Source organism: Ischnura elegans, chromosome 2 (assembly GCF_921293095.1).
Source record: "Ischnura elegans chromosome 2, ioIscEleg1.1, whole genome shotgun sequence".
Lineage (NCBI taxonomy): Eukaryota > Metazoa > Arthropoda > Insecta > Odonata > Coenagrionidae > Ischnura > Ischnura elegans.
This window is the reverse complement of record NC_060247.1, coordinates 10,120,334-10,146,626: the sequence shown is the minus strand read 5'-3', so window position 1 is coordinate 10,146,626 and position 26,293 is coordinate 10,120,334. Positions and strand designations below refer to the sequence as shown.

At 38.6% G+C, this 26,293-nt stretch overlaps 1 protein-coding gene and 1 non-coding gene across 2 annotated transcripts; both read right to left on the bottom strand.

Moving 5' to 3' along the window:
- Positions 1-83: 83 nt before the first annotated feature.
- LOC124173969 lies at positions 84-26,281 on the bottom strand. Its single transcript, XM_046553132.1, has 7 exons — positions 25,808-26,281; positions 25,687-25,738; positions 22,644-23,013; positions 5,541-5,595; positions 2,315-2,348; positions 1,445-1,641; positions 84-216 (listed from the first exon to the last, which is right to left on the bottom strand). The coding sequence occupies exons 1-7, from the start codon at positions 26,044-26,046 to the stop codon at positions 84-86; spliced, it is 1,080 nt and encodes a 359-aa protein (XP_046409088.1). The 5' UTR covers positions 26,047-26,281.
- Trnaf-gaa lies at positions 5,718-5,790 on the bottom strand. Its single transcript has one exon. It is a non-coding gene; the product is annotated as a tRNA-Phe (tRNA).
- Positions 26,282-26,293: the final 12 nt, after the last annotated feature.

The window sequence follows — 26,293 nt, the reverse complement described above, 5'->3', positions numbered from 1 at the left end:
GGGATTTATGACCGCCTATGATGATAAAAACCTCGAATGACCTAGCAAAACATCTACGACTAGGTAGGTTAGTGACGCAACCATCAATCAGCTGACTGCATGAGCTCGGGCCTAGAAAGATCGCCAACAGCTCTCTCAGACATAACAGTCCGCAGGTTGTGTTGTGTGTACACTGACAGGGAGAGCAAAACAAGTATCTCAGACATAAGTGGGCAGCTGAAGGCAAGGGATTACGCCAAACACTCATTTCTTCCTCTTTCGTCTCGACTCGTAAGAAAGGCAGCTTCTCTCTTTCTGGGCAAGTGGTTGTCCAGAATGGGAAGGTGAATAGGAGAGCATTCAATTCCGCTTCCTGCACAGAGGAAAGCTATTCATGGGACCACCACTATGATGCCATCCTCCCAACGGTGCTTCGAGGCAGCGTAGCCTCCTTCGACCTCGCTGACCCCGTTTTTGTCAACTTCAGGGGCCACCTCGTCAGCCAAACCGGGTCCATCTCTGGCTTTTACAACGGACGCAGATGAGGCAAAACCGGCCCACAACTTTTGGGCACTTCGCGACCCCCTGCGGCCAGACGGACTGAGTGAGCTCACCTCGCCTAGAGAATGCCGCCAAGAATGGCAGCGAAAAAAAAAATAAGAATATTGGGTGGGGGACTCGCCCCTTAAAGATCTGGGGTGAGTCCTCTACGCAGTATAAGAAGAGTGGGCAGGGGAAATATTTCCACATCTCCTCCATTCTAATTGTACTGACAAAAGGGGAGTGCTCTGGTAGAAAGGAGTCGATGCTGAGGGGATCGCAGAGCGAACGAAGTTTCGAAAGAACGCAGACCGTTCGGGCACGACTCATTCACCGGAATCCTAAGTCCATTGCAACACTAAGGACGACGCGAGGGAACAAAGGGAACGAGGAGGAAGTTGAAAAGCGGGAGTCAAAGGGGCGCCCCTGCAGTACCAGGGGCCTCTTCCGCCGCACAGCTGTAGCCTGGATTTCGGTGCGAGCGAGGAGGAAGCCGGGAAGGAGGAGGCAGCTGACCCGGAGCACCACACAATGGAGCTCAGGAGGGAACAGCAAGCTCAAGAAAAGGGTGGGACCCACTCTCCTCCTTGGGGAACACAATGAAGGACTGCGAGGGTAATAGCAAGAAGGGAGAGTCTTCAGCCAAGGCGTGCCAATGGACTAAACAAAAAAATCCAGGGTGGGGAATGGAGGGGTTCCATACCCCCCTCTCTCTCTCTCTCTCTCTCTCTCTCCTTACTATGGGGGTACTATCCGAGGCCGACAATAGTCCTCCCCCCCCCCCCTGGCCCTTCATTTCTCTTTCCTTGGAGAGCAGCCCCGCCCCTTTTAGAGGAAGGGACCATCTGGAGAAGAAGACGCAGTTACGACACACACGTAAAAGACCGAAGGGAGGTTGAGGGGGTGGGAAGAGAAAGGTGCGTACCTTGCGTAAGGCGGGGTTTTTAAGAAGGGTTGGCGGTCTGAGGAGGCAAGGCGATTTGCATCGGCAGCTGACGACTGGGCTAAGAGGTCCCCCCCGCCTCTTTCTTCCAGGAGTTGAGGAGCAGCTGCGATGGGGACTCGGAAGTGGGTGAAATGGAACGCAAGCAGAGCCAAGAGACGACATTCGTTAGTGCACAACTAAGGATGTACGAAAATAAAACGACTAAGTACAAATAGCAATTTACTTTGAGCAAAAATACGATTCGAAATTATAAAATCTATGAGGAACATGTGATTTAAAAACTACGAGCTAACGAGGGACAGACTCTTCCAAGAAGACGGAGTGGAGTTGTGTTTACCTTTCGAAACCCGCAGATGAAATCCTTATAAATCACTTTATATCATGGAAATATGATTTAAATAACAAAATCAACTAGGAAAATCTGATATAAGAGCAACCACAATTTTTCCGGGTCGCTTAAAACGCCGCACAGTGGGATTAAAACCTAAAAACATGAATGCGGATGCGGATAATGAACTATTTAAAATGCGTTTGTTTTCGTAGTACGTTCAAACAACGGTTGAGTAAACGGATAATAGTTCAACAGATTCAGGCTTCAATTGATGGAAGTTAGACATATTTAAATGAATAAAAGATCGTAGCACTTTTCCACAAGATTTTTTAATGCTTACAGCGCGTTTCGGCTCACTGAACCATCATCATCTGGTACAAGACAGTCTTGTTCAACGGTTGGGGACGGTCTTGCACCAGATGATGGCTCAGTGAGCCGAAACGCGCTGTACGCATAAAAAAATCTTGTGGAAAAGTGCTACGATCTTTTTTTTATTAAAAAACGGATAATAGTCTAACCGACGCAAGCCACTTGACTGGATCTCTACTTTCACTGAACGACAGATCGACAAACACACATAAAGGACAGAATTAGCACTAAGGACAAAACAATGCATCCGTTTATCCAGAAAAAGAATTCACTGAGAAATTCAGCAAAAGAAATGTTTGCTAAGAGAACTACAAAAGAAGTCGTAACTATTAATGAAGAGCTAACTGGTCACTTTTATGCTGCATTAAGTGCCAAGTGGTAATGGGAAAGGAGGATGTCATTTGAAACAACACCACCATGCACAAAAAATAAAGAAAATATGTGACAAAAAGTCGACACTAATACTTCTCTATAATTATATTTTTTTAATTAATTCCCTGGTTATCCATCACCAAAAATGAAGAAAGACATAAAATAGAAGATGAATTCAGGGACAATATTTTTCAACCATCCTTCAAAGTGGAGATATCATCAAATCATTTATTTGGCTTAAAACCGCATATGTTGTTCATTTACGAGTTTGGCATACCAGCGGATAGTTTGACGCGACCCAAAACTTTACAAAATCATCCCCATTTCCCAAGCACGTAGAGATCAATCGCATTGGCATAAAAGAGGACATTGATGAACGTGAAAAATCGTCAGTAATTGGTTCATCAATAACAGTATAGAAATTTAAATTGTGACAACATTGAAACCGAATTTTTCAAAACTAAATTATTAACGATTTTTAAGGGAATTTTTTTCCACAGACGCAGAGGCAAAGACCGGTGAAAAAGGCCACCAAGCGACAGTGGCGGATACATATGTGGGGGGACGAGGGGCGAATACCCCCCTCCCCCTTGCGGGGCCGCCCGCATTGCTTTACATTGCAGAACTACATTTGTAACTATTTTACATCATAAGATGGCATTGTCTTGTAGATGTGTACAATCAGTTAAAATAAAACTTTCTTAAAATTTGCATGCGACTTATTTTTCATTACGATAAAAGTAAAGGTAGCTCAAGACAGGGGCGCGGCTAGGAATTTAAGCTGAGGGGGGTTTTAGGGTAACTAATACTTAGGGGTGCGGGGGAATAGCATACCCACCAGGGTAAGCAGGAGTTGCGGGGGCCCTCCTCCAGATTTTTTTTTTAGAATAATGGTTCAAAATGGCGAGTTTTACAACTTTTAAAGGGATATTTGATAAATTCGAACACTATTCCACTATTCTATCAGCAATACTGATCCAAATAAGCGAAATGGATCAAACTTAAACATTTCTCTGAGCTCTGGGAGTATTGAGTTTTTTTCTATATCCGCTATGTGTCTGGGCCAGAAAGTGTTAATAAAAGAAGGATGCAGAATCAAAATGCACGTACTGCAAGATAAATCTTTTTCAGCCGTGAATAGGATTCCCTCTTCATTCCTTAATTATAATGCTCATTTTCAGATCGATATAAGTAAATGGCAGAAACGTGGACACTTGCGAAGGATGACGAGAAAAGACTGGAGGCATTCGAGATGTGGGTGTGGCGAAGAATGAAGAAGGTGAAGTGGATGGAGAGGAAGAGGAACGATGAAGTGCTGGACATGGCGGGTGAGGAGAGGCAGCTTTTAGATGAGATACGGAGGAGACAGAAGGTATGGATGGAGCGAGTACTTAGCTGACAGGGGACGTTGAAAACAGTGTTAGAGGGTAGAATGATAGGGAAACGCGAGAGAAGAAGGGAAAGAATAGGATTTTTAGATTGATTGAAAGGGAGTACGTCTGGAAGTGAATTGAAGCGGAAAGTGCATGAAGGAAGGGGAGGGTTACAGAATGCTTTTTAAGTACCCCATGGAAACCTACCATGATCGGTAGAATAATTTAATAATAATTATAATAGTAATGAGTAAATGGGTAATAATACCGGGCAAACCACTTTCATTTCCTTCAATAATAAAAATTAAAACCATCAAAATTCCAAACTCTACTCGACGAGCTTGTAACAATTGCTCAATGCTAAAATTTACTGGTCTCGTCAAGAAAAATTGACTTTAAGTCAGACTTCAAGAATGCATCCGAGTAAATTTCAATTTTTCAAATACACAATGACTGGCAATTGCGTCCGATGTAAATTACTGGTTCGAAGTTTATTTCTTTTAGCATGCACCATCACTAAACCAAGACAAAAGGCGATATGAAAAAAATCATGGATTGAAGTCCGCTAGAACATGGCATAAATTGAAAAATCGTTACAATAAATCAGAGCCAAAATAATTACTACAAATCAATTCCAATTTTGAAATAAAAACTGTTAAAACAAGGTAATGGAATTATTTACAAATAAATTTATACCGATTTTAAAGGAAAAATTGTATTCTTCCACTGATGCAAAAATAAGACCGGTGATAAAGGCCAACAATGGATACCATATTAGTGGTGTATCCACTCATTGTCCCAAATACAAAAAAACTTACTTTGAAAGTCTAGTCTGTTGACGCGGTAGCTGACTCTACTACTAATACTTCCGATATCCACGGGGATCATGAACGACCTGACAAAGTACTAACTCTCGGGAAACGTTATGTCGCAAATTAGGAGACAGAAAAATGTGTTTTAAAACATTTAAGACGTCCGCAATAAAAATTAGCCTTAAGAGCCACTAAACTAAGCGAGCTCGTTATCTCCTTCTTACTGAAACTAATTTATCGCTGATGACGATGATCGTTGAGTTGTCGGAATGAGATTTCTGAATAAAATAATTGACATTACATTTTTGCACTCTAATGGTAATGAAGTAAGATAAAATAAAGAACTAAAAAAAATTAGTTGAGTTGTCTGAATGAGAATTCTGTTTTAAATAATTGACATTACATTTCTTCACTCTAATGGTAATTAAATCAGATTTTAAAAAAGAACTAAGAAAAATGTGGAAATGAAAAAAAATATGTAAAACACGCGACGCAAGTATTCATATTCACCGATATCCCGATCCGTCAATGACCATAAATTAATACAGAGACTAGAGAGAACACGGAAAAAATGCTTACCAGGAAAAGTTGAGTCCTCAGAAGAGCTCCGTAGCGGCACTGAAGAATAGAAGAGAAGACGGGAAACCAGCGTATTTGCACAAACGAACAACTTTTCACAAATTTAGTTTTCACAAGTAACACAATACGCACGCAATGAACCGCAAATTACACAGAAGCGCTCCCGAAGAAAAAGTGTATGCTATTTCACCAAAAGTTACGTACAAACAAACATAGAATAGAAAAAATTCAACACTCACCCATCTGCTTTCGTGCGAAGGAGTAACGGGAATACCGATCTCACCGCTGACGGCGCTAGAAAGAAAATTAAATTAAATTTGAATCAAATGCTTTTTTTTTTTACTCAAATACAAATAACAATGATGAAATCTGACTCAGGACATAATTTCCATTCGAATTGCAGATGTAAAAAAATATGCCGAAACCCGGGATTGAACCAGGGACCTTTAGATCTTCAGTCTAACGCTCTCCCAACTGAGCTATTTCGGCTGTTGCAGGAGAGGGCGATCAAAGCGGTACAAACTTTGTTGCCCACCCGGAGATATATTCAAACAGGTTGAAGATAATGCCATTGCTCTTCTCTTGTTTATACTTTATTTAAAAAATTAATATTTATTAAATATAGAAAATAGAGGGAAGCCGTTGCAGTTCTTGTTCCGGGTCGGAAAAAACTTTTACTTTTTCTGGTTATGTTGCATGCATGCGGTTTAGGAATCTACGATGACACCGGATGACACTGCGGAGCTGCGGTGTCTCCCAAAGCCGCTTTTCATGGAGTAAGGAGCACCGTTAAAGAAACCAACGATTTTCGATTGCGGTAATTACTTAAGGCGGGTATCAATGCATCCCTTCCAGAGAAGGTTACTATCGAAGACAGTTAAAAAGGAATGAGACTTTCTTTCACTAGCCATGAGCTATACCTACTCTTTCTAATTATACGTAATCTCAACATTTTATTTAAGAGGTTTGAACTTTGATTGTGCCTCTGAACGATAAACTCACTCGGATGATTATGTTTTACCTCATACTATTCATTGTATACATATATTTCCACAAACGATAGAATCAGTGAAAGTATTCAAACCTAACTTAAATAAATTAAAAAACCACGCTAACCTCCTCATTAACAACTGAAAGATGCTGGAAATTTGGCCAGGACAGTCCCACTTTCTTAAGCTAACTGGCCTTCTGCCATGGACGATTGACGCAAGGGGTGCCAGAGCAATTTCTCTATGCCGTAGGGCTCACCTGTTTCTTATTGAATGAGTTAAGCTATATCTACTCAAATCTTCAGCACATTCAATGCAGAGGTTGCCAATTACTGTCCCAATTTGCGACTGCAGGAGGCATTACGCTAATCCCAGAGAACTGAAGGTAGGTACCCTAGCTAGCTTCGAAGCTTCGTCTCATGGTGCCCGGAAATATTTTCCATATTTTGAAAATGCTTGATATTGAAGCATAATTCCACCCCACAATCAAACTATGCTACCTTCAAGTCAGAGTCAAAGACCTCTGCGACCTCTCATTACCTGGGGTCTTCCAATGCCCCCCAAACTTAGGTCTGCATGAGGAGAACTATAAGGATGACATTTGCAATGAGCTTCATGGAACACTATAGGCTCGACCACTGACAAAAATCTGCTGTAAAACAGCATAGTTTCTGCCGTGACCATACTATTGACTGGGACAAGATAAAAATACTTCATCACAATACATAGAAGATTCCTGGAGTCTTGCCAAAAGATCTCAAAATGAAAAAAATGAATCCCAGAGAACAGCCTCAACCATGACAAGGAAGGTTTACATGAAGCATTTTTATGAACCACCCCAGTCTGCCCTATGCCAACTTTAAACTTCCCGTGTCTCTTGGTTTACCAATAGAAAAAGAATAGCCGTTCAACTAGGAGGAACTAACTCTCAGAAATACAGCCACTTTGTGATGTGTATTGTGCAAGGGAATGAGTAAGTTAGTCTTTCGAATGAAAGTAGACATTTACACAAACATATAACGTCTATGAAGTTGTGAGAAAGAATTATGAATATAAATAGGATGCAGATTGGAACAGTTTAAGCAAGTGAGTACTTACTGGAATCCTTGTCCCTCCACACGAGATGACAGGTTTAGTGTTTTTTGGCTGTGGGAGAAATGTATTTAATACACATTTTATTGGATGCACAGCACCCAACAGAGCAATTCAGGATGCCTGAGAACATTTTTTCATAACTTTACACGATTCATTGAATGCCACCATTTGATCTAGAACAGTGGTGCAGCAAGGGGGATTTTGGGGGATAAAACCCTCCCCCTAGACCTCAGAAAATTTTTAAGTTTAGTCCATTTTACTTATTTGGATCAATATTACTTATAGAATAGTGTTATGATTAATAAAATATCCCTCAGAAAGCCGTAAAACTCGCCATTTTAAACCATTATTCTTAAAAAATTTCTGGTGGAGGGCCCCCGCAATTCCCACTTACCCTGGTGGGAATGCAATACCCCCACACTCGTAAGTATTAGTTGCACCTATAACCCCCACTAGCCTTCATTCTTAGCTGCAGCCCTGATCTATAATGCACATAAAATGTCTCATGTAAAGCAGCCTCAATGATGAGGAAATGACATTTGCTTCAGAGGACCCACAAACCCACTTCGGCAGAGGATAAGTAATTATTTTTTTATACTAGGCCATGAGAGCTTTTAATGGAGTGCATCAGTCTCCTATGTGACTGTGTCAGACCAAAACCTTATCCAAAGAGAATCAATTTATCCTGAAATTGTTCATATCCACATCATGTTTTACCATAATGGAGAATATTTAACAATCAAAGAGTGAAAGAATAAACGAGGGCCACATAGAGCCAAGCCTTGATAAATAGTGCACCATTTTATCATGCAAAAGATGACGTTAACATTTTCAGGCTGCATCAGCATATGTTGCTGAATGATTCACAACATTTACACCAGCTATCCTGCTGGCATCCTCAGGTTAAGGACGGCAAGAGGCTTGTGGTCCTCTATTATATAGGAAAGGACTCTATATTGGAGAATAGGCTCGTGGTTCTCTCTTGTATATGAGAGGACCATGAGTTTCTAACCATCCTATATCTGAGAACGCCAGCAGGATAGCTGGAGTAAATGTTGTGGATTATTTAACAACATATGCGGAAGCATCCCAAAAATGTTGACGCCATCCATTCATTGCTGCAAATCGTGCGAATGGGCTTATGAGATAAGCTGTTTGTAAATTTAAAAATTATGAAGATTTCTATGAGTCAACACTACATGCAGCATATAAATTAACAGACTACTAAAAAAGTTTTTTTTTCTCCAATATTTCCACCACCTACATCACACAAACTACTTCTCCTGAACATTAAAAATATGGAATCATATTGCACATAAGTTAATATAGTTTAATTTAACATTTGACCCATTTTGCAAAAGTAACAAGTTTCAAGTTGCTTATGAACAATTGACCTGAAACGCTCTTTCACTCTCCTCCTCCTTGACCCCAACTTTGTGTCTGTATGGGTTTACGTAACTCAATAGCCTTACCCTCGTTGCTATATTGTTAGCTAATAGAATAAATTAACAAATACTTATCATTTTTATCATAGTAATTCAAATTAACTTATCTATGTAATTATTATTGCTGATAGAATCAATAATGTTCATTAAGCAAACAAGAGTATTGAGCAGATAAGCTTAGGAACACCCAAATTTTTACTAGCTTACAGAAATCCTCAAATGATTTCAGTTATATTGAAGAAACTCATAACAAATTTTGTTTATTGAATCAACAATACCTGTCAGTGAGCATAAAATTGAGAATTCTTTCCTGCATATATGAATCGCAAATGCCTCCTAGGCTACGTGTGAGGTATTCCTGGTTTCTTGAAGAGTTTTTCTTTGTCTCTGACTATCTGATATTGGTGTTGGACTGCATACTAAAATAGCCAAGTACAGAATCCCTCATCTTCGTAATATGCCAGCTGATACTGTTTTGCCTACACTCTCTATATCTAATATTCCACTCTCTATATCTGCCCGCTTTTCTCAACATAAAACAAAAGGAGGATGTTAGGATATAGGCTATTTGTGCATGTTAGGAACAGCTGTGGTGTTTCCACACAATGTGGCCGCATGGAAACTGTGTCATCTACAAATCTGTGAAAGAATTTGGATCAAATTAGAGCTGTGTTGAGAGAGAGTACCCCCTGATAAGGTAAATGACATCCAAAATGGGGAATTGGTGTGGAAATAGCTTTTTGATTTATTACAAGCTAATGTGAGAATTTCCTTGAGGAAAATAAATTTATTATGAATAATGGATCTTTTGTGTTATTATTCTAGAGATTTTAAATTTAATTTTAGAGATGGAAAATCATTCCGTATGACTTTCATGGTAAAATACATATTACATGTATCCACTCCATTTTGTTAGTCTCCTGGAAGGATTATGTCGATACTCCTGCAGGCACTGAAATTTTTACATTTCAGTGAAAATCTAAATTTTGGGAACTGATTAAGTTGGGGAAAAAAGCGCAGTGGAATCATGCATCATCACTAAAGGCCACTGTACACAGTGAATGATCATGCTAATGAAATCATTCGCCTTGTATGGCAGAAAAATTTGCAAGTGAACCATCATGCATATGATTATTCAGTGAAAATAAGAACATGTTCTATTTTGCTTGCATGATCCTGTGAATGATCACCTGATCATTCACCGTGTTATAGCGGCCTTAAGACTAATGACACCCCATTTGTAGAACATACAAAAGTTCACCGGGTAATTGTACCAGAAAATACAGGTTGATTAAATCCTCTCCATTTCCATAGCTCAAACAATTAATCACTAAATAGTATTAGAATACTTAAAGGTGCTTTTAAAGCTAGATCATCCTCAAATCAAGGAACTGATGATTAATTCTGAATCGATTCATGGTAAGGATTGGTTTTCACATCAATCACGAATCGCCATATGAAATATTGAATTGTTCAAATTTTTTATGCATCTTTTAATTTTAGGATTATTTGGTCATATATTTTTGAAATCGTGTACACTATCCACTAGACCAAAAGGGAATGCATTTGATTTTCCTATCAGCCCTTCACAAATCAAAGTTGGCATCTCCAACAGTCGCAGGCTCAAAATTTGATCACTTGTTAAGACCACGGGTGAAAGCACAGGCCAACAAAGGTGAATTAAATTCAATTTCAATGAAATTTATTAACATATACATATATTTTGCTGATTGTGTTTCAGATATTCAAATTAATGGGGAGACAGGAGTTACATCCCAATGGTAGGTCATGATAGAAGCCTCAGACTTGGCAAGACGGATCATGAATGTCTGTGCTGTAATTCACTCATTGACTTTGTGTTTACCTTCCTTCCAAATGGCACTCACCCAATGGATGACCAACAAGTCTTTGATATCCATCTGAGGCAGCAACTGAATTTTTGAAGACTTCCTTGTTTCCAAGTTAAAAATTTAGATCGACCCACCTTTTCCTTGTATTCCTTTCATAATGAGTGAAAGTCACCATTATCATCATAATCTTAGGTGCTATTCCACTTAATGATATGTATTAACTGAAGCTGACTTACAATATGAGATGCACACACTGTAACCCTCTTCCCTTCCCTGCTACGAGAGGAGGACGAGTCACTCTGAGGGGACGTTGGAGGGGATAAATGGGGGGGATATGTTGCTGGGCACCAGGCCAGTGACGTAGCCACGGGGGGGGGGGGGGTCTTTCCTCGAGCCTTTAAAAGACGCTCCAAAAATGACTACGATGTTACTGTTTTTGAGTCCTAAAAATCACGTTTTCAGCATCAGAAATCCCAAAATTTTCCAGGAGTGGAGGGACCCCTGGATTCCCCTTTGCCTTGGGGTGTTTTGCATACATCCTGGGAGGGCCCCGAAATCTTCCATAAACCCCCCCCAATTCAAAATCCTGGCTAAGCCACTGCACCAGGCCCATTGTCTTTTGCTTTGAAGGCGACCCACCAAAAAGGTCTGGATGACTACTCCGAACCATGGACAACATACCTATGTGCCCAGATGGTTGTCATTCAAGCAAATTCTTTTTTCAGGTATAATGGCAGCACCTCATATACTCTAGCAGCACATAGGTGTGGGATGGGGGGATGGTGAATAATGTCCACTTGCGATAAGCCCTATTTCATTCTGGTATTGGGTACAGGGTTACACTCAGTGGTGGGGAGGAAAGACAATGAGGGGAGGGTTTGGTATGAAATGGGACGCTCCATCAGGGATTGGTAGGTATAAAGCAGGTAAGCAATAGTTTAGTGGCGTTAGAAATCAAAGCAGACTTACGGAGGCGAGGGCAAATGATTACTTGGAAATAGATCGGTTTGGTTTCAGGAGAAGACAGTCAAACTGTGATGTGGGGGCTGTAATAAGGACCCTAGTGCCAAGGAACCTGGAATATTTCTTTATCTTTATTACCCCACAAAAAGAACAACTAGGCCTCTAGACGGGGAGTTACAGGGAACAAAACGTAACAAATGACGATAACAAACATCCAAGTCCTCCATAGGGACAACCTACCCAGGTGAGACTCAAACCCTCGACCTTCAATTTTGCAGTTGAGGACTCAATGTGCATGAGGCTGCATGTGTATGCTTGCTTCATGAATTTTGAGAAAGCATTTCATAGAGTGGACTGAGAATAGAAAATGGGCCCACTATGTCCCCTATAAAGTAGGCTTAGATTGGAAGGAAACGCAACTCATTAGAAATCTATCTATGTCTCAGATAGCTTAGGTGAGGGTAGCGAAACGGTGGGCAAGCATTGGTTGAGGTGTGAGACAGGGCTATCCACTATCACCTCTGATGCTTACCGTGTAAATATAAATAATGGTGTGGGAGGCATGGGATGAGTTAGAGGCAGGAGTTGAAGTTGATGATCGATGTTTAAATGATTGAGGTTCCCAGATGATGAAGCATTGATAACCCAGTTAGCAGAAGGGTTACAGGCATTGGTCCTTTGGAAATGCTTTGGAAAAATGGTGCACGGTACATGGCATGCAGAATAGCCAAAAGAAGGCCAAAGTAATGATGTTTAATAAAGCATTACGTGCTAATTATGATAAACATAGGTGGTTACATACTTTAGGAGGGTGATCAGTTCAACCATTTGGGTAGCACATCAGTAAAACAGGACCCACAGTAAAGCTATCAGGATGAGAATCGTGCTAGCAAAGGAGGCATTCAAGAATCGTTTGACGAGTCAAAAAGAAGAGTCGATGAAAGGATCGCTATGTAAGTATTTGAAGTTAAGGCAAGTCAAGTGTCTCATCTGGACTGTGGTGCTTTGCAGTGCGGAAACATGGATGCTTAAGGAGGAGCAGAACAAGATACTAAAATTGTTCAAATGTGGGTGAGGAGAAGAATGGAGAAAGTGAAGTGGACAAATAGGAGAAGGAATGATGAAATGCTACACATGGTGGGCGAGGAGAGAAATATTTTATGCGAGACACAGAGAAAAGATTGAGTTTGGATGGGGAGAGTACTCAGCGCGGATGGGATAACATGAATGTGCCACAGAGAAAAATGCTTGGTGGGAAGAGGGAGGGAGAGAATTGGATTTATGGACAAAATAATAAGGAGTAGTATAGTGCATTGAAGTGGGAGGTATAAGATGGGAGAACATACAGTCACAGGAATTTGTAAATGCTTTGCACAGATCTACTGGAAATGATAAATACTTTAATAATTACTATAAATGACATTCAATACTTTTCATTATATTAGAACAGAATTAGGGATGGATGGATCCAGGATTTTTTTCGGATCTGGATTCAGATCGGATCCTTGATTTTCGGAGTCGGATCTTTCGGATCGGATATTTTCGGATCCAAATGCATTTTCAAATTTCTGCTATTAAACGAAGTAATTACTCAAGTTTATCCTGGGTACATACAATCAAAGGACTGATTTTTAGATTTTCATACACATTTTAATACTTTTATGAATTAAAAATAATTTTTATTGGCTTTCAAGTCTTTTTTTTTAAACATCTTTACATGCTCAGGACCTGAACTGTTACGCTTGGGTTTGGAAATGAAAATAGGAAAAATCTTCTGATAAACCACTGACCAGTGGCGTAGGACAAGATTCGCATGCGACGGCACATTCGAAGAGAGAATAAGAACTCTTTCCTCCCGTTGCATTACCTGAAGCTTTATTTAAAATTTCGGATCCGGATCCGATGTCTTCCGTGACTTTGGATCAATCAGCAGATATTTGGATCTGAGGTATTCGATCCCACCATCCCTAATCAGAATACATTTCAACAGAATTATTGAGCCCCAAAGTGCATATAGTACATTTTTATAATTAGCTCAAGAAATACACCAATGTTGCAGACCGTGCAGAGAGAATCATCAATACCTTAACCAACACCGTCTTATATTCACCATCTGGACAACAAAACAATACGTAGGAAAGTAAACTCCAGCTCTCCGTTAATCAACTACCAATCCAACACACACAGCAAGGAGGTGGCTGTCCTCCACCACCTACCAGCCTGAGTACACTGGCTGAGGAGGTTTCTAAGTCTGCTTTTCAACCTAAATTTGGCAATATATTTCTGATCTTGCTGTCACATTCTAATGTAAGCCATCATGAGTAATAACTACACACATTGGTCTTAATGCAATGTTCCACTATCTGGCATAAGCACAGCAGTTAAAATTCTACTAAAATCATGGGGAATCTCATTTCTCCTCAGTGATTTCATCTAAATCTTCCTTAATACATAAGTGCACCACAATAGGTTATGTTATCTCTTATTTTCTCTGTTACACTACATCTGTGCAATCTTCTTACATGGAAGCCATTACTACTGGAGGCAGGTTATTACATATGTATGTAATATTTGCTCAAATGATGTTGTTTGGTTTGCATTGTCTTCATTTTGCATCCTCTATCTTCTATCCCATTGCTTATATTAAACAATACACGAGCCATTCACTTAATTATTTACATTTAAATCACTACTGAGGCACCAAGCAACAACAGCACAAAGTTTCCAATTTTTTCTTGAGCATTTGACTAAAGAGCCTCATCTGAAGATATTAAGCAATCAAGATGAAATTCTTAATTGGTCATAAGGAACAAAAACCACAAACTTTAAGCGTTAGTTGCAGACCGATTGGGAAAAAGCTTCTTGATACACCCAAGAGATCAGAGAACAAAGCAGGAAACCAGGCTGTCAAAATTGTAACAGCAGGGATATTGCTTCTAACAATAATTATTACTTTTTCCGTAAAAACCCCAGCAGATGTGGAAAAAATGCAAATGATTTTATTTTTCATGTAGGATTGAAGTATTCCCAATTTCATCTTACACTAGGCAAAGATTAATTTATATTATGTTGAATTTGCCGACAAAAATCACTCATAACATTCAGTAAAACTTTGAAATTGTAATTTTTTGACCCACTTATCCATTTGATTGGCTTCCTGATACAGTAAATGATTTTACTCTCATTTTGATTGAAAAAAGTATGACATTTACCATAAAATATCATCATCTTGTTATTGCTATTCAGGGAATGCCTTTTTCTAGGTAGGTGGTAATTTAAGGGTTCTTGATTGAGAAAATTATTTCTTTAAATTTGAGTAATGAAACAATTTTATTAAGGCTATGTTTTTACAAAGAACACAGTACAAATGGATAGTACACATTGATTAAATTTCTTCTGATAAGTTTCTTTCAAGATAAGTAACAAATAAGTTAGCAGTGCCTTATGACACCACCACAAGAAGCAAATCACTTCGAGGACTTGGTTGCCGCTTGATTGGAGTATGATATAGACTCTCAGCTGTGACTTGTATGAATAGGGGAGACTGGGGCACAGTGGGACATGGGGTACAGTGGGACAATTGATTTATTTAAACAATTTACTCAGTCAAAGGGCAAATGTATTAAAATTAAGGAGGTCATATCACGAGGAGTAATACACAAAAATCTTATTTCATAATCTTATACAGCTTAGTGTAAATGTTATAAAATATGTTGTTTGCTATAATTCTCGTAACTTTCATGTTGTGAATATTAATGCAATTCTCCTAATTATAGCAAGTTTCATGAGGAAAGACTTGGCGAATAAATTATTTAGAGACTTTGTAATATTTTACTAAGCATATTATACCTAAGTAACATGTTTAAATTTTTTTCTGACAAAGATAAGACTTCAGGACATGCGGGGCACAGTGGGACAGCTAAAATTGGGCCATAGTGGGACAACTTGGATTGGGGCACAGTTGGATGCCGACTTACAGCCCAGGTGCTTCAAACTATCAATCTCCGTAGCCTAAACGCACTCATATTTCATATCATGCTTACTTTATAGTGTTTTGGCTTCATATTGATGCTTTAGGATTTGAAGCAGTACATTTCAATGCAACAATGTGAGGACAAAACTACAGAATAGCAACAGCAATGAACATAAGAAAAGTAAAGCCAAAGTGAATAATTATTGTGAACCCCGATCATACGCGACAATTTGTTTACATTTCCTGAATCCCACATCTGTTTTATAGATGTGCTTTTTGTATGGAATAGCTCAGTCTTGGCCAAAAGCGAGCTTGAGGTAGTGAGAAGAGAGAGTCTCATAAACATTAGTTGCTGCGATGTTTCTCCTTTCTATAGGCCTGCTCAGGGAACATTCAGTGTTTTGTGTTAAAGGAAGAATAGCAAGCAATTAAAAATTAATTTGTAAAGAGAATTTTGTGACAAGAATGTTTGTTACATATTATCTATTTAATTCAAATAACTTGTAAATTGAATTTTTGAGATTCATAGCTTATAAAATAAATTATCACCATAGTAAACTGTGACTTACAACTGCAGCACGACTGCACCACAGACTATCTCCCCTGCTCACGAAATAATTAGCATATGAGTTTGCTCAGAGAAATGGAAAAATACTCTCCAACCTGCGATCAGAAAGAAATCGCTGATGATGGTTTGTTTTACGGTTTTATGAAGCGGAATCCTTCGATTAGCCTCAGAAAACCAGAGGCAACCTCACTGGCAAGAGCCATTGGCTTCTTTAGGACAGTTGTGAGAGCATTTTTTTTCCGATCCATCAGGTATTTATGTGAAACACGTATTTTCCGCTGGAAGTGTAATCATGATGAAAGTGGTTCCAGTACCATTCAACTCCAAGGAAAAAAGATAGCCCTTAAAGGTGAAAAACAAGTAGGTGAGGTTACCTCCTCTGTAAGAGGCTCCTTATGTGTTACTTTATAAATGCTCAGGTTAATACAATTCCTCTACTTTTTGTGTTATCTAGAATAAAATCCTCCCAAAAATACTGTTTAAGTGTCCCATAGTATCAGCAGATGCCGCAAACCCTTCTGGATGGATGACTAGCAATTTATTTTTGCTGGTTTTAAAACATTTCATCATTCATACGACATGCTTTAAAGAAAATCCTTCATTGCTAATTTTACATAACCATGAATCGTATATTTCTGCCGATGCTATTGAGTTAGTAAAAATGAATGGGTGGTACTTTTTACTTTGTCTCCTCACTGCAGTCACAAACCGCAGCAATTAGATAACCGCGTGTTCGGCCCTTTGAAAAAATATTGAAATGACCGCAAATGGCCAATAAACCACCCAGGAGAGAGAATAACAATTTGCAACTTGGCTGAGTTAGTGGGTACAGCATATAAAAAAGCATTTACATCTAACAATACATATTATTTCTACGTTTAGTTCAACCGGAATATGCCCTGTTAACCCAAGTATTTTTAATGACAAAGACCTTGCCCATGGCACTGTCAAAGATCAGTTTGTTGCACCTTAAGAAATTAATTTAGAACCAGAGTAGAATCTCGAGAGCCCAGGACATCCCGGATTGAAACTTTGTTTTAGAGGGCAAAGTTGTCACCCCCTGAGGAAATACATCCAAAATCTATCAGGCTAATATCTAAAAATACTAGACAAAATAAAAGATAGGAGATACCTACGAATACACCAGTTAAAAAGAGACTGGAATATTAACATCATCAAAGGAAAGGGAGAAAAAACAGCCTCCCTATAAGAAAATGTTGAAAAATGAGCGATAAAAATGTCAAGAAAATTTAAGATTTTCACATTAAAGGACTATAAACAAAGGATTGGAAATGGAAGAAATAGCAACAATATTAGAATAAAGTGACTAAATTTACCAAAAAGGACAGCTGATAGAACTTTAGCCATTAAAACAATTAAATTTGAAGAATAAATTGTGACTTAAAGTTTATAATTACATGACTTAATATTTTTTATCAACTCATGTATCTTGAATAAAATTTCCATTATTAATACGTTTGCTTGCATGTATATTTAACCTATTAATGTTAATTAATTCATTTGTACCCTTTATTAATTCAAACTTTATATTTTATTGACAAATGCAAGCCTGTCCCACTCTGCCCCGTGCACTTTCCCACTCTACCCCAACCTGGGGCAGAGTGGAACACTTTTCAACAAAGAAAAAACTTAAGTATTTCAACTATTTTCATTTAATTGTATTACTTGCAGATTTTTTAAATATGTTTTAGAATATACTCTCCAAGCAATGGCACCAAAATTTTCCATTTGCCAATAATTCTGCGGGAAATAAAAATGAAATGCTAAAACTGTCCCACTGTGCCCCAGTCTCCCTACCTTTGCTATTTCCTTTGACCATGATTACAAATACGTACATGCCAGTAAATTTATTTTGACACTCGATACTCACTATGCAGTAAAGCAATTTTACATATTAACTAGGGATGGTCGGATCGGATACCTCGGATCCAAATATCTGCGGATATTGCCCTTCATCAGATCCAAAGTCACGGAAGACATCAGATCTGGATCCAAAATTTTGAATAATAGTTTCAGTGAATGCAACTACACAACGTATAAGGGTGGAAAGAGTTCCGATTCTATCTTCGAATGCGCCGTCGCATGCGATTCATGTCCTACTCATGAACCATTTTGTTTGAAAGCTCTCGCAGAGGTTACGTAGGAGAATTTCAGCCGTGGGAAATAAAAATAGCAAAGTACAACTGGCAAACAGAGCGACTCTTCCCAAGAGATTGAACAATCATCGGGGGAATCTCAGCAACAGGAATTTGAAAATGCATTTGGATCCGAAAATATCCGATCCGAAAGATCCGGTTCCGAAAATCAAGGATCTGATACGAATTCAGATTAGATAAAAATCCAGGATCCGTCCATCCCTAATATTAACCCTTTCACGCCGAATGACGGCAATAGCCAACGGACATTTACGCATGCAAAAGATCTAATGTCAGCTCTCATCAGCGTACGTAATTGAACAGATATCGGCTAGAGCCAACACTGGGGAAGGGAAGTGATAATTGAGGTACAAATGGTTGAAGGTATTAAGGCAATGCCTGAGACACACGTTATCGAGACCTTAGTGCCACTCCTTGGCCCGACACTTCTACTCACCTATGATCCTCCTCACCACAGGAATTCGTTGCAAAGTGGTTTTATTGTCAATGGTTTTAGCAAAGAAAAATGTTTTTACATACTACTATTTTTTTAATGATTATTTTTAGTGCTTAAGAAATTTTAATGAAATTTTAGCGCTACTATTACAGGACTTTGAAGTTAAAAGTAAAGTGGCAGAAAAAATTAACTCAAAGCTCAATGGCATCTGAGAGCAGTCAGTTCAGGAACTGCTTGAAGATGCCCATCTTCCAGAATGTTATCCTCGTAACGCTGTCGTGCAACCAGGAATTTAAAAAACTATATGCCCCTTGCACCAGAGAAATAACCATATTCGTCCCATTATGACAAAGCGCAACAGACCCAGCTACGAAGTCTACCCCATATTCTCCAAAGTGTGCTTCACACACACACGTCTCACCTAGAATGGAGATTACACTCGTTGGGTCATCTGTGAACACAGCCAACATATTGGGAATCGAAACTGCCGAGTGGCTCCATCGTTTCGGTGGTGTAGTGGGTAAAAAGTATCACGCAATAAACCAGAGGTTCCACAGATCAAGTCTCAATGACGGATGATTTGATGCTGCAAACACACAGTGGTCATTTTTCTGATCTTTAAGCTTCGAAAAATCTAGCATGAGGTCCAGAGGATGTTACATGGCTATTGAGTTCTTAAATGCTAATTTATTTGTTGAAATTCAAATCCGACCTAGCGTAATCATTAGGGCAGTAGACTGCGGAGTAAATTTTGACTACCTTTTCCACGTCATCCAGTCCTGCATCAGTGCCCTCAACTAATAACGCTTCCTCCCTTATTTCAAGGGTAAATTCCTCAGAGGTTCCATAGAGCTGAGTGAAGGCAGAATATTGAGATACCCAAACTCTAAGGGGAATTTCAATCAGAAATTTCATAGCTGGTGCCCAACGACAAATACTTGTTTAAAAAACCTACGTATGTAAATACAACATATGTGTGTAAGTACCTACATATACATATTAACCTGATTATCAGGAGGAAAAAATTTATTTGTTACAATGCAATGAATTTGTAACACATAAATACTCGAAATGAAATGGCCAGAAGGATGAGGCTTATGGAGTGGAGGCTAGAGAATGGCACAAACAGGATCGATAAATGAGGATATGTTGGGGTGAGGATAGTTGCGTAGCCAGGTGTTTGAAATGAGGGGTTTACCGGAGATTTTGGGGCCCTTACAGCATGTATGGAAAACATCCCAGGGCAACCAGATGGGCCTGGGGAAAATTTTAGGGATTTTTGATGCTGAAAACATGATTTTTAGGACTTGAATTTTGTACAAGTATTTATCACAATAAAGTGTATAATACATGTTAAATAAAGTAATTAAGGCATTGAAGTACTAACCCGAAAAACCCCTTCCAGTGGCTATGCCACTAATTGAGGATAATTCCTGGAGGGAGCTCCGGAATTTGGGTGAAGCTTTCTTGAAGGAGGTAATTGAACAGGTAAGAGGGGAAAAGAATTGGGAAACTCATTATTTTAGGAGATTGGAACACTGTTGTTAGAGAAGTTCAAGTCAGGAGAATAGATTTTGGCTTAGGTGAATGAAATGAAAGAGGAGAAAAATCACTGCAATTTTGCAAAGAATATAACATAGCCCAAAACGGGATCAATAAAGCACAATCTCTGTCAGTAGCGTAACTAGGAATACGCTTTGGGGGGGAATGAGGGGGCCTGAGGTGGGGACCCCTACCCCAGGCAACGGGGGTTCGGGGAAAATTTTTGAAAAATGACATGCCTGGAGATACATTTGACATAATTTTGGCACTTAAAATTCAACTTTAAGCAGATGCAGTTATTATAAGTCAAAACTAGATGATACTTTTAAATATTATCTTCATCTCTCCGAATGGTGAATATAAAGCATACCTACTAAACAGTTTTCACTGAGCTTAAATGGAGTTTATTCCTCTGTGTATTGAAAAACCTATGTGACAGAAAAGAGCCTATTCACAGCCAGTGGCTCCATGTGACACCAGGGTTTAACTCCTGTTCTACAGAATGGAATGCTGGAATATTTTATAACAAATCTTTATTATGCATTTGCATCATACCCATAACTTATATACTATGTTTCAATAATCTCTATAGTCACAGGCTCAACTTTGTGGAAATTCATTTCAATGAATAAAAATGAACAAACTTTGTATGATGCCGCTGCGTCGAAACTAGTCATACACGCGTAAATAAATTGGTGGATTAATGCAAAGTTTGTTCGTTTTTATTCATTGACTATGTTTCAACTTTATGGAGCTGTTTCACACTAACAAAGCAAACACATGTTAAATTATTGATCCACATTGTTTTAATATAAATAAAAGTCAAAAGTTTTTATGGATGCCCATCATAATTAAGGTAATATTGATAGTGATGGTCGCGCTTTAAAATCTTGGTTTGGCATTTTGTAAAAAACTGGGGATAGATAGTGGAACAAGTGTTTCCTCTGGCCGCAGTCACACTAGACTTTTTAGCAGCTATGTACTACTAACCAGCTACTGGTAACATTGCCAGCGAGTAGCCTAGTCTGATTGGTGAACCAGCGGCTGCTGATTGTCAGTGGGCTAGTGTTTACTAGCTGCAGTCAGAAGTTGAACACCTTCAATTTTTAGCACTCCTTACCCTCTGCTGGCAGTCACGTGATCTCATTGCAAGCACCAGCAATCCAATGTGAACACCTTGTGACTAATAAGTGGTTGGTGAATTAAGACATGTCTACTTGGTTTTATGCAGCGTTATTTGATTTCATTATACTGTATTTTCTAATTCTCTTTAGTGAATAACAGTGAATATGGTTGACACTAATAAGTGGTCGGGCAAAGACATCATAATATGCTAGATTAATTCCAAAATTACACTTGCCTGTGAGACTACATTAACAGAAATGCCAAAGACACAGCTTATAATGAGTCATAGCAAAGACTTTGAACTGTCTCCATTAGCTAGATAGCAACAAGTAATTTCTAGCTTTGTGTTACTTAGAATAGCCTAATGGAATTTTGTATCTTTTTTTCTGAATAAGCGGTGTCGCTAACCCCAATAACTTTTTAAATTTAGGAACTGACATTCTTATATGTCCCCAGATCGTTTATTCTTAATATCCAGAATCTAACCAACCATCGCCTTTTCTTTCGTTTGAACATCGGTTCACACAACTCCAAAACTCCAACATTTAACACACGGCTCAGAATATCAAGACCCACACCAATAGATGACATGTGTATGCTAACACAATGTTTTCAAGTCATCAACAGCTACTGAACTAGAGGCTGTTTACTTAAAATGTGAAACCTTCAGATCTGCTGGCTGATGGCGATAAATACCAGCAGCTGGTTAGTAGTGGCTGCTAAACAACTTGGAGTGACCGTGTATTTGGTTAATAAACTATCACAATATTTACAAAATGTAGTTAGTTGTAATAAAATTACTTGTACCAGTACAATAGGTGCATGACTATTTAATCAGAGGACAGAGAAAAACTACTGTATGATTAGTCAATTATCAAGTATCCGATTCTTCAAGGAAAAGGCACCTTCAAATCTACTAAAAACAACAAATACCACGTGACAAGAGAAAATAAGAAGAAGATTTACTCCAAAGGTGAATGCATTTGCTAGAAATACTAGAGAGAATTGACCAACCACATCAAATAGCCATCAAAAAAGATTTTATAGATGACGAAGGAAAACTACTACAATGTCTTGTGCTTTGAAATGCTCTCTCATAGATTCTAAAACCCCATATTTGTAATTCTAAGGATACAATCAAAATAGGTAGCTTCATCAGCAAATATGTACTTTCTTTACCTGAGCTCCTAGGTTCCACATTATCTATCAGGTCAAACATCTGCTCACATTGAAATGACTCCAAATTCCCCCGATGATCACTCAGAGACAGCTCACACAACGAATCCCTCGATGCGCTTGTCTCTCTGTTCTTGGTCACCTTGACTGAATCAAGATTTTTACTTCCACGAACTACCAACTTTTGAGCCTTAGGAGGTGGCTTAGCTTTAATCTTTCTTTTCATGCTTAAGCCGTAGCACTCTCGTGGATCATATGCACTTGAAGATCTGATTAATGGTTTTGTTCTTCTTTCATCAGGAATCACTTTTCTTGGACTGCCTACTCGATTGCGGTTCCTGTACACGGCAGTGGCACGCTCAGTGGATGATGCCTGTAAAAAATGTTACTGAGTCAGGGGCTTGAGCTTTATCACATTCAGAGCACTCACAACAAGCTTTAAGTCAGTATGCCATGTCACATATGTATGTAGTTTTAACGATCAATGAGCGCAATAAATATGACATGATTCAAGAAATTCTTTGGTTGGTCACTTAATCATACATTGCATTTCTGCAAATGCATTTTATGTTTGTATCTTCCACATCATCAGGTTATATGCCTCGTAACCGGCCCCAGAAGAGCAATATAACATCCTCAGACGAATGACAACACATGGATTCAAACCTCAGCTGAGATGGAGCGCATGACCCAGTGACGCATTCAAACAGATATCAAAGTGTATGATAAATTCAATATATATACTGCATTATGCTCTCAAAGAAGTTTATTAACCCAGAAGAAAATAATAAGAATCCAAGGGCTTTCAACAACATTGCATTTCAAAGAAAAGTAAGCACTCAACATGGTGGGATTCAGGAATAAGTTGCAAGATTAAATAAATGGGAAGTAAACAATGTAAATTCATCATATTACGTAAGGCTTAGGATTAAGGGAAGGAAGCTGACTACAGGTAGGGAGACAACATGGACGAAAGCAGTTGGCTGTAAGTAGAGTTGAATTTCTGAGGGTGCATAAAATAAGACTAGGATTCTGGCTTTCATTCACACCTACCTAAAATTATGGATTCCATACATATATATTAAAACACCAATTTAACACCAAAAGAAGGAACTGCCTTATATTAAAAGAAACATATGCTAAGGTCAATTAATCCATTTATGCTCAGTGACTCAATTTTGTAACACCAGACACTATTACAAAATTTAATGACTCCAATTCATGAAACGGTAATGTGCCACAATTTTCCTTACCATAACTCTTCATTAAGGTGTATTATTATAATATTTAGTGATCAGAGTTGCAATGTTTCACCGATCAATTACAGTCAGTGTCCTAAGAAATAGTTTTTTTTCAAAGCATTTTTTGCAGGATCATCTAAAGGAATTTAACAATAACTTTTTGCCACCACCCTCAAATGTTGTAATTTTTTTCCTTATACATTCATTCATTAGAACTATAATGTGAAAATTTTGAAACATTTGTTCTTGTTTTAGTTAGAAGCTGTTATTTTACAGTGTTCCATTATTGGAACAATGTAAATCAAAGGAAAATCCATCACTATCATGCCAAATCCACAACTATATTCAGCCGCCAAGACAGATTCGCTTCTCTTTCTTATCTTGTTAGCAGGGTAACATGATATGACAGAGGGAAACGATGCAATATTAGGACACTGAACAGCTGATATTTTAGTGAGGGCATCAATACATTGCTACTTATGAACAGAGAGAAGAAAACAAATGAAAATTATGATGAGAAATCATACATTCGGGACTTCCCACTGGGTCATACTGATGCTCTGATCAAATTAAAATTGAGCAAATCAAGGATGAATATCGCAAATGTACCTCTTCTTTACTTTTATGCATAGTTTTTGTTACAAGAATGGTTTTAAAGTGTCCCTTATCCTGGAAAGAGCATCATGGATAACATTAGATATTTGAACTAGTATTTTATAATATGCATATTGCATGCAATACTAATTCAGAATACATGGCTAAGATTTCTTATTTGCACCCTCCCATTGGCTTAAAGAGAGATGCATGAAATGTGTACCCTGATAGAATTCACTTCAGCTCAGCTGAGGATGTAAACACTTCTTTTGGTCACCAAGGGGTGCAAACAGCTGTTTCGTGTATGGCTGATACAGTTTGCTTTAAAATTTGTGGTGCAATGCGGTTAGGCTACATCCACTAGTTTTAGCCTCTGTAGCGTAAAAAAAACTAGACCTAAAAGACCTAGAATATGGCATTGGTACTTCACTTCATTTTGCAATTTCTGGAGCTACTCATCAATAATCATCAAAGAATATCTCTTCTATTGTTCCACAACTTTATAAAAATGATTGCACTCCATTACACACTCCATTCAGTCAGCCATTGAGCAGTGGACACAGCAAGAAAAGATCATTAAGACCAACCTCTACAATAAGATACTCTATAGAAAAAAGAAGAGGAGCATGCCAAATGGATGAAAAAGGCACTATTATTTGAATATATCATGATAAAAACGTTGTGATTATTGTACCACCTGGTACCGCAGTCAATCCAGGCAGCATGTCAGTAGTTTTTATCAAAAGCTGAATAAAAAGATTTGCTTGGCTAATTTTGGAAGAGGCTAACAATTAGTCACAGAGATGAATAAGAATGATAAAAATGTTAATAAATATTGATAATCGATCCTTAGACATAAATGGAACTCAATCCATTGTTGCTCCGCTTAGATGCAACAAAATGCTAGGAAATAACGTAAAATAAGCTTGATGAAGTAAGTGAATCTTCTTGAATGTCATTTGGAAAGGAAGAGAATATACAGAAATGAGAAATGCCAGTAGATAAATGATGATTTCAAAAAGACAACATGTTGGTGAAGCAGATTCACAAACCAGGTGAAGTACTGCAAATGCTATCCTGAGACAGTAATCAAATATAGCAAAATACTGCGCACATAGTATGAATTTAATACAACATTTACCGGCAAATAAACCAAATTACAATAGTGTTAACTATGATGAATGACAAAAGCAGCTAAGAATACGACTCACCAATGAGTTTCCGTATCGTCTGACAAGTGCTCTCCTATTAGCTTTCAGCTCCCTAAAATGGAAGAAAAAATTAGTTGACATAACCACTGATTTGCAAAGAAACAGGGCGAAATTTACATACGACATCGGCTTCTTGAGCAGGGCGGCCGCAATATCTCCATCTCTACTTGACTTGTCATCGTAAAAACAAGGCAGCCCATAAGGTGAACCACTTGACGCTATCGATGCCCCCTTATTTAAGCTATCCAAGCAATGTTTAACGATACTGATTCTCGGTGCTGCCCAAATACAAGAGCTTACTGTACTTTCAACCGTAGCGTATCCTCCGCTAGATTTCTTAACGCTGCGATTGAACGACATTTTTAATCACACGCTGAAGATTCGAGTGCTACTTATACCACGAAAGCCTCATTAGAGTAAACTCAGGCAAAATTATTACACTTATAAAAATTCCTTAAGTATTATTATATAATTCAACAGAATTACAACAGAGGGTCCGAATTTACAAGTCTCCTATATTCCACGCAATACTTTCCCTAGAACATGCTCGACTTTTCCGCTCTTTCGTATCGGCAACCGGCAACATATGGGAAACAATTGAACTCGA

Excerpts from the sequence above, each read along its gene's own strand:
- LOC124173969 (XM_046553132.1), bottom strand. The coding sequence starts at position 26,046 with ATGTCGTTCAATCGCAGCGTTAAGAAATCTAGCGGAGGATACGCTACG. Across the intron at positions 2,349-5,540 it reads CTTCGCACGAAAGCAGATGG|TGAAAGTAGAGATCCAGTCA; the intron begins GTGAGTGTTGAA and ends TCTGTCGTTCAG. Across the intron at positions 217-1,444 it reads AAAACCCCGCCTTACGCAAG|CTGCCCACTTATGTCTGAGA; the intron begins GTACGCACCTTT and ends CCTTGCCTTCAG.